Genomic DNA, 14,365 nt, shown 5'->3' with positions numbered 1-14,365 from the left:
CCTCCTTCCTTTCTTCCCTTCCCCCTCCCTCCCCACTGTCCTCCCTCCCTCCCCACCCCTTCCCTCCCTCCTTCCCTCCCTCCCTTCCTTCCTTCCTTCCTTCCTTCCTTCCTTCCTTCCTTCCTTCCTTCCTTCCTTCCTTCCTTCCTTCCTTCCTTCCTTCCTTCCTTCCTTCCTTCCTTCCTTCCTTCCTTCCTTCCTTTGCATACCTGCCAGTGCTCAGAGATCACTCCTGACTGGACTTGGGAGACCAACCATATGTGGTGTTACAGATCAAATCTGTTTTGGTCACATGCAAGGCTATAAGGCATGTGCTCTACTCTTTAAACTACTTCTTTAGCCCCCTTTTTCTTTTTGTTCCACATATAGAAGAGTTATTTTTGTTGTTTTGTTTTTGTGGAGGTAGTAATATACACATAATACAGATAAATAAAATTGACTCTAGATTCCAAAGATTATAAATCAATAATAAGTTCATAAAGCAATTTTTTTGAAAACTGTGTATTTTTACAGGTATATACATTAAAATTTAGTATTATGAATAATTCTTTGCTAATACATTCATCATTTTACATGAAATAGATAAATACTAAAAATTTAAAATTTAGCAAGAGTAGAGGGAATGAAAAAAATTTGGAGGGTATTTGGGCCATCCCTTGAGGTGCTCAGGATTTACTTCTGGCCTTAAGCTCAGGGTTCTCTCTGGCAATGCTAACGGACTATTTGGGATGCCGAGGGATGAACCTGTGTTGGCTGCATGCTTTGCTGGCAAGCATTATGTCTGATGTACTATATCTCCAACATAGACTTTAGAAAAATTTAAGGGGGGGGCTGGAGAGATAGCATGGAGGGTAAGGAGTTTGCCTTTCATGCAGAAGGTCATCGGTTCGAATCCCGGCGTCCCATATGGTCCCCCAAGCCTGCCAGGAGCGATTTCTGAGCGTAGAGCCAGGAGTAACCCCTGAGCGGTGCCGGGTGTGACCCAAAAACCAAAAAAAAAAAAAAAAAAAAAAGAAAAATTTAAGGGGAAAATCTTCCTAGGCTTATAAAAAAATAACAGTGTGTTTTATTCTAAGAAGGGAATATTGGTTTTATGTTAGAAAATATCATGTTTAACTACTACTTACATATCTGTACTAATCCGTAAATGATTATAATATTTCTGGATGATAAAAACACCTGACCAGACATAGGGCAATGTTATAGAAATGTTAGTTTGGGGGCCGGAGAGATAGCATGGAGGTAGGGTGTTTGCCTTTCATGCAGGAGGTCATCAGTTCGAATCCCGGTGCCCCATATGGTCCCCTGTGCCTGCCAGGAGCAATTTCTGAGCCTGGAGCCAGGACTAACCCCTGAGCACTGCCGGGTGTGACCCAAAAACCACACACACACACAAAAAAAATAAAAATAAAAATAAATAAAAGAAATGTTAGTTTATTATAGAAAACATCTAAAATCTCGTGTTGAATTAATTAATTAACGATGGGGCTGGATGGCGATGGATGGAGGCCTTTGTGCTTAGGCCCCAGCCACGTGGCTTCATCCCCCATCCAGCTGGCGAGTTCCAGGCCCAGGTAATCGGCGTAATCAAGACTCACTCACAGGCAGGCTTCAGGAAGCATTAACTTTATTCATACCCTATTCACCACATGTGTGTGGCCTATCTCATAACCTTTTAAGCACTAGTTATTCTTGGCCCTGCATCTAAACTCCTTTCAGCCATCTTCCTCAGAGCGCCCAGCAGCGCAGAAAGGGCCAAGAGCCAAAAGGGCCGAATCCCCTTGGTTCCGCCTTATCTAACATTTCCCAGACCCCTCCCAGGAATGGGAGGGGCTCGCAGGTAAAGTTACACCTATTATCCGGTTCCCAAGACCCCTCCCAGAAAAGGGTGGGTCTAGGGTCTTAAATAGGTACACCCACATTTCCTCCTTTTCTTAATATTATTATGCACCAACGTAATAGAGTGAAAATTAATATACCAGCCCTTTTCAAAAACATATTTTTGCAAAATATACTTTACACCTGTAACCTAAAATTCTATTAATGCTTTTTTACCAAGCACTATTCCGGAACTTTTATGTTCCTATACTTTTAAACTATATTGGGGGAACTTCATTGTTCCTATACCTTTCCTATACACAAGTACTCCAGCATACATGCATAACATACATTTTAAAAACAGGCTAAGTACATTAAAATACACAGTAAAACATTTTGCAATAGAAAATATTAACTTTGAAAGACAACAAAACACATTTAAATCATAAAGAAAATGACTAAGACAAAGATGCAGGTGGTTAGAAATTAGATGTTAAACTGTATTACCTTCCTTTTATTTTTATTTTTTTAACCACTAACTAACTAAAAGTTATTCCATCACCAACTATGAGTAAACTATAAATTACCTGCTAAGTTCCTACACCTACTATCATAGTTTAAATGATTAATTTGTTTCACGCTGATCTCACCACGTTGATTTCACCATGTGGCTTTTGTAAATTTTTAGAGTTTAGATGCTGGTTTGTCCCACGCTGATCTCACCACGTGGCTTCTGTAAACTTTTAAAGTTCAGATGTTGGTTTGTCCCACGCTGATCTTACCACGTGGCTTCCTTCCGTAGTTCCAGGCTCCGCTGCCGGTTTGTGATCTGGAGCGTGGATTTCAGGTTTTTCGCTTTTCCGGGCAAAGCTGAGCCCAGCCGAGCCGAGCCGCTTTAGGAATAATTAGAAGCTTTTCGCCGCTTTTTTCCTCCGGGCGGCACTTTGGACGGTTTTTCTTGGCCACAGCTTTTTTGCAGAGGGCTTTTGGATGTCCAGAGTTGTAAAAGTCCAGTCCGAAGTTTTCAAAGTCGAAATCCAAATTTAAGCCGCAGGTCATTTTCAGAAAATCAGTCCACTTTAAATACAGTCTTTTTTCTCCTCCGTTTCCAATTTAAGCTTTTAATTAGTTTTCGTATAGGCCGAGGTTTTTGTTTTTTGTAACAAAGTCTCAGTTCTGGGCCTGGGCCTGGGCTGGAGGTGATGCAAGCTTTAACCTTTCTCCTTCCAGTTGCCCTTCTGCCCCTAGAAGGGGTTGCGGCCATCTTTGAACATGGCTTCACGTGGCCAAACACTTTGGGCTGACTGCATCTGAACAAAGCGAAAATCAAACAGAAGAGCAGAAATCTCACCATTTTCGCTGTTTCCTTGGGTCCAGGATTCAGGTCAAAGTTCGGAGCGCCATTTGTTGAATCTCGTAGCAAGCTCGGAACAAACAATTCTTCATTATTTAGTAGAGGACAACCATAAACACAGTGAGTGAGTGCCATACTCATTGCCAAGTGCTGAGAAGTTTGTCTTGTCTTTAAAAGTTTTCTTGAAAAACTGGTTTCAAGGTTATGAACTGCCTAAAGCTCTATATTGTTCTTCGAAATCTGAATGATAGCTGAATAGAACAGTCTGGGAATAATACTTAGAGGAGTTTGATTGTGGAGAAAGGGAAGTGGTAAATCAAAGCTGGATAGAGGATAATCTGTAAACACACAAATAGTTTGGGGAACAGGCTGGTATTTAAGATAAATGAGAGCAGGATGTCAAAATTATTTTGGGCTTTACTAAATTGATGGATGGTTGATAATGCAACGGCATTAGTGAGAAAGATGGGGAAGCCACAGAAAGCACACGGAAGTCAACAATTTGATGGCTAGCTAGGAAAATGTCGCATGAGTACTGGAAAATTCTAAAAATATATCACTGCCATTGGGGACTTATGAAAAGCAAATCATCTATCTGCTTTCCCAGAAGTCCCTCTCTGTGTTCCCATTTTGGGGGGCACAACAAAGTCTCTTGGGTGATTGAGAGGGTCGAAATAAAGTGACATTTATTTGGTAGTTGACACTGATTGTCACCTATCTTCAGTCTCACCTACTGGTGTATAGCAGCAGCTAAGCTTCCGCTGGCCCATCTTTGCCAAGTCCTCCTTCAACTTCTGAAACTCTGCACCTATACAATGAGTTCCTGACAAAAGGCTCCAGCTTGTGTAGGACATGCAGACCATAGGTCAGGAGCAAAGCAAACTGACAGTAGTTTCAGTTCATTTTCACCAGATCTAGCTCATGCTTTTAAGTTCTAACTTATTTCACCCACTTTGCTTCTATTCGTTCTTCCCAACCAACTGCCACATATACATGTTTTAGTATCTTAGTCAGCATGTGGAGAACCAATCACTATATATAGTATATCTGTGTAATGACACCCCACACACGTAATTCTGCCTTTCTGCCCGTTGATTGATGTAATTAAGGAAATATATAAAGTAGGGCAGTGATTCTCAACATTTCAAAATCATCCTCATTTGTATTCTCAAATGTTCATGTTTTCCCCCATTTCTTGTTTTCTTCATCACTTTTTTTTTTTTTTTAAGTTTCATCTGGCTATCCTCAGGAACTAGTCCCTGAAGGGTGCTTGAGGAACTGGGGATTGAACCTGGGACTCCTACTTGCAAAGCCTGTGATTCAGCCCTTGGAGCTATCTCCCCAGGTCTTCATCATTCTTTTAGACAATAAACATTAACTATTTAGATTCCTCTTCTAGTTTGAAAGTCATAAGAGATCATAATCTATTCCCTAAAATACAAAGCAAAAAAAAAATCTTTATAATTATATATATGTATACATACACATATAAATATACATATACATACATATATATATAAATAAAAAGATTAGAATTTAAAAAATGTCAGTATAGGGTTAAGGTACTTGCATGTGGTCAACCCAAGCATTGCATAAGGATCCCTGAGCACTGCTTAAAATTAATCCCTGAGGGGCTGGAGAGATAGCCTGGAGGTAGGGTGTTTGCCTTGCATGCAGAAGAAAGGTGGGTCAGATCTCGGCATCCCATATCGTCCCCTGAGCTTGCCAGGAGAAATTTCTGAGTGTAGAGTCAGGAGTGGCCCCTGAGCGCTGCCTGGTGTGACCCAAAAACCAAAAAAAAAAAAAAAATAAAAAAAAGAGTAATCTCTGAGCACAGAGTTAAAAGTAAGCCCTGAGTACTGCCTGGTGTGGCCTAAAAACAAAAACAAAAATTAGAGATTAGTACACAAAGAACGCTTTTGTATTAAGTGAACTAAATTTCAGAAAAAAGTGAAAGGAAAAGACTCCTGGTGGTTTGCAACCTAGGCTGAAGAGTAAAGGAAAGAAATTTGTCATAGGTCATTTTAGGGAGAAACCTGTGTCAACAAATTTTAATGTACATGTGGGCTGAAGAGATAGGGGAGAATTCAGAGATGACCCTGAGTATAATGTAAAACAAGTCTTCCTCCTAATTCTTTCTCACAGATACACTAACTCAGGGGCAGGACTACAGGAACATTGGCAACGAAGTACTAAGAGAACCTCTAATTCATGGCCTTTCAAGCTAAGCCTTAGTCAGTGGCCAAACACCTGCCTTACACAAATGAAGCTACAGGTTTGATTGCCAGTATCACCCACATGTACTGAATGTATACTGAAAACACTGCTATTTAGGATTCCCTATATTTCAACAAAGTGTCTAAGTACCACAATCAAGTCTGCAAGCATCGGGGCCGGGCGGTGGCGCTGGAGGTAAGGTGCCTGCCTTGCCTGCGCTAGCCTAGGACGGACCGCGGTTCGATCCCCCGGCGTCCCATATGGTCCCCCAAGAAGCCAGGAGCAACTTCTGAGCGCATAGCCAGGAGTAACCCCTGAGCGTCACAGGGTGTGGCCCAAAAACAAAAACAAAAACAAAAACAAAAACAAAAAAAAGTCTGCAAGCATCACAAGTAAGTGTGGGTTGCTTCTTTAGTCATCACAATAACATTAATAACTCTTTCTATGTATACTATTAGTATGTTAATTATATACATATATACATATATTTTAGACCTTATTTTTCTATTTTAGTTTTGGGTCATACCACTTGTACTCAGTGACTACAACTGGCTCTGTGTTGACCCTGGGAATGGAAAATGGGCTTCCATCATGCAAAGTATGCTCTGCATGCAAAGATAGTCCATTGAACCATCTCACTGGTCCTTGATTATATTTTATTTGCTCTGATTTTTTTTGCCATCTTTGGCAATGCTCAAGGATTATTCCTGCCTTTACATTCAGGGTCACTGCTGCAGGGGTTCAGGAAACTATGTGGTTCTGGGCATTGAACCATGGTTGGTAATATGCAAGATAAATGCCTTATACAATATTTTTAACCTCATACTATTATTATTTAAATGTAGAGGAAACCTTATACCCTAATATGGGAAGTGGGGTTGGAGGTTTGGGGAAGGTGGGTCTGGAAGCAATGTCGACACAGGAAATAATCCATACCAGGTTAGGGTAAAAAACAGGCTCAGGAACTTCCACCACAAGCTAACAACAAGGAGGCAAAAGGCACTGGCAGGCAGACAGGCAAGCTGTGGAACCCAAACCTTGTAAGTCTCTCTGATCCAAGGTCTTTATTGAGAAGAATAGGATCACCCCTATGGGTGGAGAACAGGTAGGGGTAAGGAGGGGGCCAATCCAGAGTCTGTCTACCCCTTCACCCCCTGCCCCAGGTGGGACAAACATATGTAAATAATTATCCTAATAGGTTACTCCAATACCTAAATATTTACAAAATGATAAGAGTACCAAGAGAATATTCTAGGCATTCAGTTAAAAACAACTGAGAGGCCAGAGAGATAGCATGGAGGTAGGGTGTTTGCCTTGCATGCAGAAGGACAGTGCTTTGAATTCAGGCATCCCATATGGTCTCCCGAGCCTGCCAGGAGTGATTTCTGAGCATAGATCCAGGAGTAACCCCTGAGCTCTGCTGGGTGAGACCCAAAAACCAAACCAAACTAAACCAAAACAAAACAAAAAACCAAAACCAACCAAACAAAAACATAACTGAAAGGGATGAGGACAGGAGAAAGATGAGAATCTTCTCTAAGGTTTGAAACTCAATAGATAAAACTCCTAAGAGCAGAAGCTCAGGATTAACTATAGGAAAAGTTCTGATCCTGCCCTCAAACTATTTACAACCCGTGATGAACTGACTGGAAACTAAACAATTTCCAATTTAGTTTCATTACAGATCTTATCACCTCATCATTAATTCTGCCACCAATATAAAAGAGTATGGCTGGCCCTATCCTGATGAAAATATAGTTAAATTCAATATCTAGTATCTTTTAGCATAAATGGTTCAAATCACAGGAAAAATATCCAAATATACAAAAAAGGCAAAAAAGATATAAGCCATGGTTGAGAATGAAAACCACCAACAGAAATGAACCAAGAAAGGGTTCAAATTAGAATTTTTCCAGAGCCTAAGCTATAGGTTGGATGTTTGCTTTGCATGTTGCCAACTCTATGCCCCAAGCACCACCAGGAGTAATCCCTAAACAGCGTCAGAAGTAGCACTTGTGCTGGGTATGACACAAAACCAAAAATCAAACAACAACAACAAAAGAATGATCCCAACATGAAAAGAATAAGAAATGACTAATAATAGAAAAGGTGGGAACTACGTGTGAAGACATTGGCAACCTCAGAAAAGTGATGGAGAGTAAAAATATGGACACGCTAAGATTAAAATAAATATAGTATCAGAAGTAAAGCATCAGAGGCCAGAGTGATATTATGGCAAGTAGGGCATTTGCTTTGCATGCAGCCAACCCAGGTTCAATCTCGGCATCCCATTGGTTTCCCTGAGCTCACCAGGAATAACTCTTCAGCCTAGCCAGGTGTGGCCCCAAACAAAACAAAAACAAACAAGAAGTAAAGCATTAAAAATAGGCTTAACAAATTCTTTTTTTTTTTTAACAAATTCTTCAGTAGAAAGTAAAATGAAAAAAAAAAAAGTGAAATAAAACCATACAAAGAATCCAACCTGAAAGAAAAGGAAATAGAAAAACATACTTGAGATCTATGGAGTAATGATATGTTGTCTGACATTTGTATCAACAGAGTAATAAATAGAGAGAAATGACAGAAAAAAACCCCAAAGATGATCATTTACTAAAACATAATGAAAGTTATCAATTTACAGGTCTAAAAATTATAGCCAATATCAAGAGGAATGATTGCAAACAAAACTACACATAGGCACATGCTGGTCAAAATTCTGAAAACCAAATTTAGCGCATAGCTCTTAAAAAACAACCAGCAAAATAGAAAGACATTGGCTAAAATGTAAACTACAAACACCTTTTTATAAAAAACAAAGGTGACATAGATAAAAAGATACCCTTAAGGCGCCAAATGGGAAAAAATGTCAAACTAAAAACTTTATATAAAAGAGGAAAAGTATCCTTCAGAGCTTATTATAAAATAAAGGCCCCCCACTTCTCTAAAAGTAAGCAGAGGCTTCCTCTCCAAAAAACGACTTTAAGAAATGCCACAAGAGGGGCCGTCCAGGTGGCGCTAGAGGTAAGATGTCTGCCTTGCAAGCTCTAGCCAAGGAAGGACTGCAGTTTGATCCCCTGGCGTCCTATATGGTCCCCTCAAGCCAGGGGCAATTATTGAGGGCTTAGCCAGAAGTAACCCCTGAGCATCAAACAGGTATGACCTGAAAAACCAAAAAAAAAAAAAAAAAAAAAAAAAGTTAAAAAAAAGAAATGCCACAAGAAGTTCTAGAGGTAAAGAGAATGAACCAGGACTATGAAAAGATATGTAAAAGCAGAAAAGGACAAATGTCTAGGCAAATTAAAAGAGGTCTATTTTTTTTAATAATTTCATGATATATACATACTTCTAATTTTTAAACTGTCCACTTATGGCAGGTTTTATGACATACAAATATAAGCAAGCATCATGAAGCATCATGAAAAATGGGAAAGAAATACATGGAATTAAGCTATTCGGTTTCTTAGGTATTCAAGATAGATTGTGATAATTAAAATGTAAAATGTAATTTCTAGAGCAACCACTACATTTAACATAATGAAGAAAAATTAGAAAGGCAATCTAGGAATTAAAATGGAAACTGGGGATAAAAACTTATATCTTCCAAATTTCAGAAAATAAAAATTAGAGGAAAAGAGGAATAGAGAAACAATGAAAAAATGAGAATGAATGAATAAAAAAACTTCCCTTATTCTGAAATTATTGAACATAGAATAGTTTCTAGAATTAGCTTTTGCTACAATTTGGTGATGTTTATAAATTAAATGTAAAACGACAAAGAAAACCAGAGCTATAAATAAGCTTATCCTGCATTTAAATCATTTTGACACAACTAAAACTATTTAAATCACAAATAATATCAAGCTGCTTCATATACTTCTCATGCTGTGGAAAGTTAAAACAAGAAGTGAAAATCTCCTGGAAACAACCAACATGTCCTTCAATAGACGAATGGCTAAAGAAACTATGGTACATATACACAAAGGAATATTATGCAGCCGTCATGAGAGATGAAGTCATGAAATTTTCCTATACATGGATGTATGTGGAATCTATCATACTGAGTGAAATAAATCAGAGGGAGAGGGATAGATGCAGAATACTCTCACTCATCTATGGGTTTTAAGAAAAATGAAAGACATTTTTGCAACAATCCTCAGAGACAAAGAGAGGAGGGCTGGAAGTTACAGCTCACTTCATGAAGCTCACCACAAAGAGTGGTGAGTGCAGTTAGAGAAATAACTGCACTGAGAACTATCATAACAATGTGAATGAATGCGGAAACTGGAAAGCCTGTCTAGAGTACAGGTGGGGGTGGGGTGGGGTGGAGGGAGATTTGGAACTTTGGTGGTGGGAATGTTGCACTGGTGAAGGAGGGGGTGTTCTTTACATGACTGAAATCTAATCACAATCATGTTTGTAATCAAGGTGTTTAAATAAAGATATTATTAAAAAAAAAAAGAAGTGAAAATCTCCATTCCAACACAACTTTACAGCATATTTTCCTGACCTGAAAACTACAATTCCAACAGTGGTTTTTAGATTTCTTTTTTTTTTTTTTTTTTTTTTGGTTTTTGGGCCACACGTGGCCTCGCTCAAGGGTTATTCCTGGCTAACTGCTGAGAAATAGCTCCTGGCAGGCATGGGGGACCATAAGGGACTCCAGAATTCAAACTAACCACCTTAGGTCCTGGGTTGGCTGCTTGCAAGGCAAATGCCGCTGTGCTATATCTCTGGCCCTGGTTTTTAAATTTCAATGCAAGTGAAAGTTTCCATATTTAAAATGCTCTTAACTGTGCCACTGAAGCACTTCTACTCAACCTTCAACTGGGCATGATTAATCTTCAATGCAATGATGTGTTGAAGAAATATCTAAAATTTATAGAATTTTAATAGAGTTGTATAAATGACTACATAGATGTATGCATTCATAGATTGATATATTTGACAGCCTCTAAGATAAAAGAATTATGGGAAATCTCATTACCCTGGAACACTATTTGCAATCACCTTTATTTTTGTGTCACACTCAGAGGTGTTGGTCTATCAGCCCAGGCCCTGCAAACAATTGCTGTTGTTATTGTTTACTTGTTTATGGGCCATACCTTATGGTGCTGGGATAGAGGGAGGTTGTACCGCAGTGCTTGGGGACCAAGTAGTTCTGGGGATTGAATCCAGGCCTTTCAGAAGCAGAGCCTGGCCTGTAAAATCATCTCTTGAATATTACAATCAACTCTGATATAAAAACACTAGGTATTGGAGTTCTAGTAAGTGTCATGCTATCTCCTCCCTAAATGTTATCTATCCTTTCTTCTCAAGATCAGACAGACCTCTATCAACATTGTTGCTTACTTTACAGTGTCCATAGAAATTTTTGGCTTTGTTTTCTTTCGTAATCTTAAGTATCTACTTAATGTCCTTGATTTCGCCTGTCTTTACTTTCAAGCCTAAAAACTTCAGCGTCCTTTACGGAAAGATTGCCAACCCCAGGATCTAAATACAGCATTTGCTAGAGTTGCTACTGCTTATCAATCATGCTTGGGAACTAGACATTCTGATGCAAACTACTACTTTCAAGAGTCTCTTGGGAGAGGGAAGGAGGAAATAGGAATGGAAGCTGACAACTCAGACCCAAGGTTAGAATTTGGGTAGCTAATATTGAGCACATATAATATATGCCAAGCACTGAAGTCTCCCAGCACTTTGTTAGAATGTCCCCGTTTAATACTCACAAGCCTATTAGGTACAACAACACTCCTCACTGTTTTAGAAAAGCAGAGTGAATTGTCATCCATCCTGTTGATAATGGGTGTAGAATTTAGTTAAGCTAAGAGACATCAGAACCAAGTTAGCAAAATCATTGGGGCCACTCTGTTGGGAACTGGGGGAGCAAGTAGAACTAAAACAGTGGGCCCCAAACAGAGGAGCATGATGGCCTGAGATCTGCTCCGGAGTACAGGGCCACTGGATGGTAAAACTGCTGAGGTCCCCTGGACTTCCATCTCAAGTGCTTTAAAACAACAACAACAACAACAACAACAACAACAACAACGCACTTCTGATTCAAAATGCTCAGATGAGTTTGTGAAATACAGCATGTGCACATTTTATTATGAGTCGAGTGGGGCGGGAAGGAAGATGGGTAGGAAAAATCTGCAGAGTGCAGAGGATCTGGGATATCTGTCCATCCACCCTCAGACACTATCTACATATTATTTCATATGCGTTTACATATATGTTGAATAAGACATACACCGACCAGGCGCACGAAACTAGACTTAGAGACGGCCTTAGCAGGGCTGAGAATGGAAAACACCACGAAATCTTGTTTCTGGTAAACAGACACCCATTGCATTTTAAGAGGTAGTAACCAGACAAACAATAAAGCTCAGACCCAAGCCCTTTTTCATAAACTCAAGTCCCTTGGACAAGCCTTAAATTCCTCGCAATTGTTTCCCAGGCAATCTAGTCCTGGGAAAATCAGTTAAGCTCAGCCGCGAACTGGGCTCCCTCGAGTGGAGGGAGTGGGTGGGTGGGTCGGGAGACAGAAAGTGTTGGGGGTGCAGGAGGAAAGCCTGGTGGTGGCGTCGGGCGACTTTGGAGTCGGGTCCCCAATTTCGGTTGGTGGCGGCTGCTATTGCTTTAAATGGGCAGAGGATTTCCAAACCGGGAGGAAGAGGGGTGCGGGGCGGGGGAAGGGAAGGAAGTCCAGGAAAAGGAACTCAACAGCCTTTGCAAACTGCCCTTCCCCAGGAATGCATGCTCCGATTGGGGGAAGCGGCGGCCACATCGCGCCTCTTCCCGGGCAAGGTTACACCCGCAAGGCCGTGTGGCTTTGTCTCCGGCGTCGCGCTCGGGCGCTCCAGCTCGCCCCGACATTTCCCGGGGGCCGCCGGCGCAGAGCTGTAACCCGAGCTCCCCATTTCCTGGTGGATTCTCTTAAAGAGGCCGCGGCCCGGACCCCGAACAAAGGCCATTGTTTTATTTCCTCCTTGGGCATTCCAAGTCCTCCTCGGAATGTCTCTCCTTGCTAGGGAAGGATAAATCTCAAGGCCTCGGCCGGGTGTTCAGGCCGGGGAGAGGGAAATAAAAATACAAACAAAAATCCAAAACAAAACAAAAAAACCTAACCCCATCGAGCCCAAACCTTGGTGCATTTCAAGAGCTCTAGAAAAAAAGGAGCTAAGAAAAGGTGGGAGGCATTGAATCAAAGCCACTGGGGTGGAATATGGGGGGGGGTCGTCTCCTGGGAAGAGTTAAGGGGATTTTTCCTTGCCCCCATTGGGAATTTTATTTATTTATTTGTTTATTTAGGAATGGATGGGTTGATCATAAAGGTGCCTTCCAAGAGTCAAGGTCTAGGCTGAGCTCAGGAAGTCCCGCGTCCCGACTTGGGGTGGGGATAGGGGGCCCTGGGGAGAGGGTCATGGGGATTTTTTCCTCGCCCACTTATTGGTATTTTATTTATTCATTTATTTAGGGGAGGTGGGTTGATCATAAAGGTGCTTTCCAAGAGCGAGGTGATGGATGGATAAATCTGGACTGAGTTCAGGAAGCCCCGCGTCCCGGCATGGAGTAGGGGGGGCTCCTGGGGAGGGGGCTAAGGGAATTTTTTTTAAATTTACTTAGGGGAGGTGGGTTCATTATAAAGGTGCTTTCCAGGAGCGAGGCGATGGATGGATAGGTCTAGGGAGGCTGAGCTCAGGAAGCCCCGGCATGGGGTGATTGGGGGGCTCCAACGGGCGATTTTCTCCGTCCCTCCGTCCCTCCCTCCCTTCCTCCAGCTCCCGGGCCGGCTGTGCTGTTTCTTGGGCCCGCGATGCTCCTCCGCTCGCTCGCGCTGTCATGTAACCCGAGCTTGTCAATTTCCTGGTGGCTCCTTTAAGAGGCCGAGCGCGGTGCTGGGAATCCGCGTCAGTTTCAGCCCTGAAACTCCCAAGATCAATGAGCAGAGAGAGAGGAGAGGGAGAGCATAGAGAGAGAGAGGGCTGGCTCACTTCTGCCTTTCAGTTTCTCTCTTCCAGGAAGGAAAACATTCGAGAGAGCCGACGAGCGAGCGGCGGGAGGCCCGGGGGGCGGGGGCGCAAGCTCGGGTGGGAGGAGAGAGAAAGAGAGAGAGAGAGAGAGAGACAGAGCAACGAGGCCGGCCCAGCAATTTGCCCCGGGTCTGGTCTTCCTTCTCTTCTCCGATCGCGCCTCGCCCTTGCAGACAGACCCCCGCCGTCTGCAGCCGCTGTTGCTGCTGCTGCTGCCGCTGCCGCTGCCGCGCTCGGGCCCGGCTCCCACGCCCCCGCCGCCCCGCGCCGCGCACCCCAACTCCGCCCCGTGCGCACGCTCGCCCGCCCGCCCGCCTGCCCGCCTGCCCGCCCGGCCGCCCGCTCGTTCGCTCCCTCGCTCGCTCCCTAGACCCCCGGGCCGGCTGAGATGCTACCGCCGCTGCTCCTGCTGCTGCAGCCGCTGCAAGAAACTTCTTAAATGACCGCGATCTGCCTGCGGGGGACCGTTTCTGGGTTGGGGCGAGGAGACGAAAGTGGAAAAAAACTGAGAACTTCCTGAGCCCTACTCGCCGGGAGACATGGCTGAGACTCCAGCTCAGTGTAGCATTAAGGTAAAAAAAATAAATAAATCAATCAATAAATAAAAAAGCTCTTTCCTCTTTCCCTCCTTCCTTTCCTTGACTTCCCTCTCTTCTTCCTCCCTTGTCGCTGTTGGGGCAACCCCGAGCTGGCTGGCTGGCTGGTTGGCTGGCAGCGGCAGACGACTCTGGCAAAACTGGGGGCCCTTGGCCGTGGCTCTCTCTGTTCGCAGCTCAATTTTTGGGGGGCGCCACGGATCGAGATGCGGCTCTTTGGTGGCGGCAGGCTGTACCCTTTGGTGTAACCTTGCTACTTACTCTACTCTCCCCAGCAGAACCCCGTCTTTGGCTGAGCTTCTCAGGCCTCCTACCCCCCCTTTCTTTTTGACAATGAAATGCCGGTT

At 42.8% G+C, this 14,365-nt stretch overlaps 2 protein-coding genes across 2 annotated transcripts in view; both read left to right on the top strand.

Annotated features, from left to right (window-relative positions):
* The first annotated feature begins 3,697 nt into the window (after positions 1 to 3,697).
* BORCS5 (BLOC-1 related complex subunit 5) overlaps positions 3,698 to 14,365 on the top strand; it is a 714,757-nt gene continuing 704,089 nt past the window's right edge. Inside the window, exon 1 of the mRNA XM_049783334.1 lies at positions 3,698 to 3,707. The gene's annotated coding sequence lies outside the window, so the exon portion shown is untranslated. The remainder of the gene's footprint in view (positions 3,708 to 14,365) is intronic.
* The window catches only part of ETV6 (ETS variant transcription factor 6), a 245,923-nt gene continuing 245,286 nt past the window's right edge, over positions 13,729 to 14,365 (top strand). The window contains 1 exon segment of the mRNA XM_049783341.1: positions 13,729 to 13,994. Coding sequence (XP_049639298.1) covers positions 13,962 to 13,994 — 33 coding nt within the window. The 5' untranslated portion in view covers positions 13,729 to 13,961.

The sequence above is a fragment of the Suncus etruscus genome, chromosome 11 (assembly GCF_024139225.1).
Source record: "Suncus etruscus isolate mSunEtr1 chromosome 11, mSunEtr1.pri.cur, whole genome shotgun sequence".
NCBI lineage: Eukaryota > Metazoa > Chordata > Mammalia > Eulipotyphla > Soricidae > Suncus > Suncus etruscus.
This window is presented reverse-complemented; position numbering and strand designations above follow the sequence as displayed.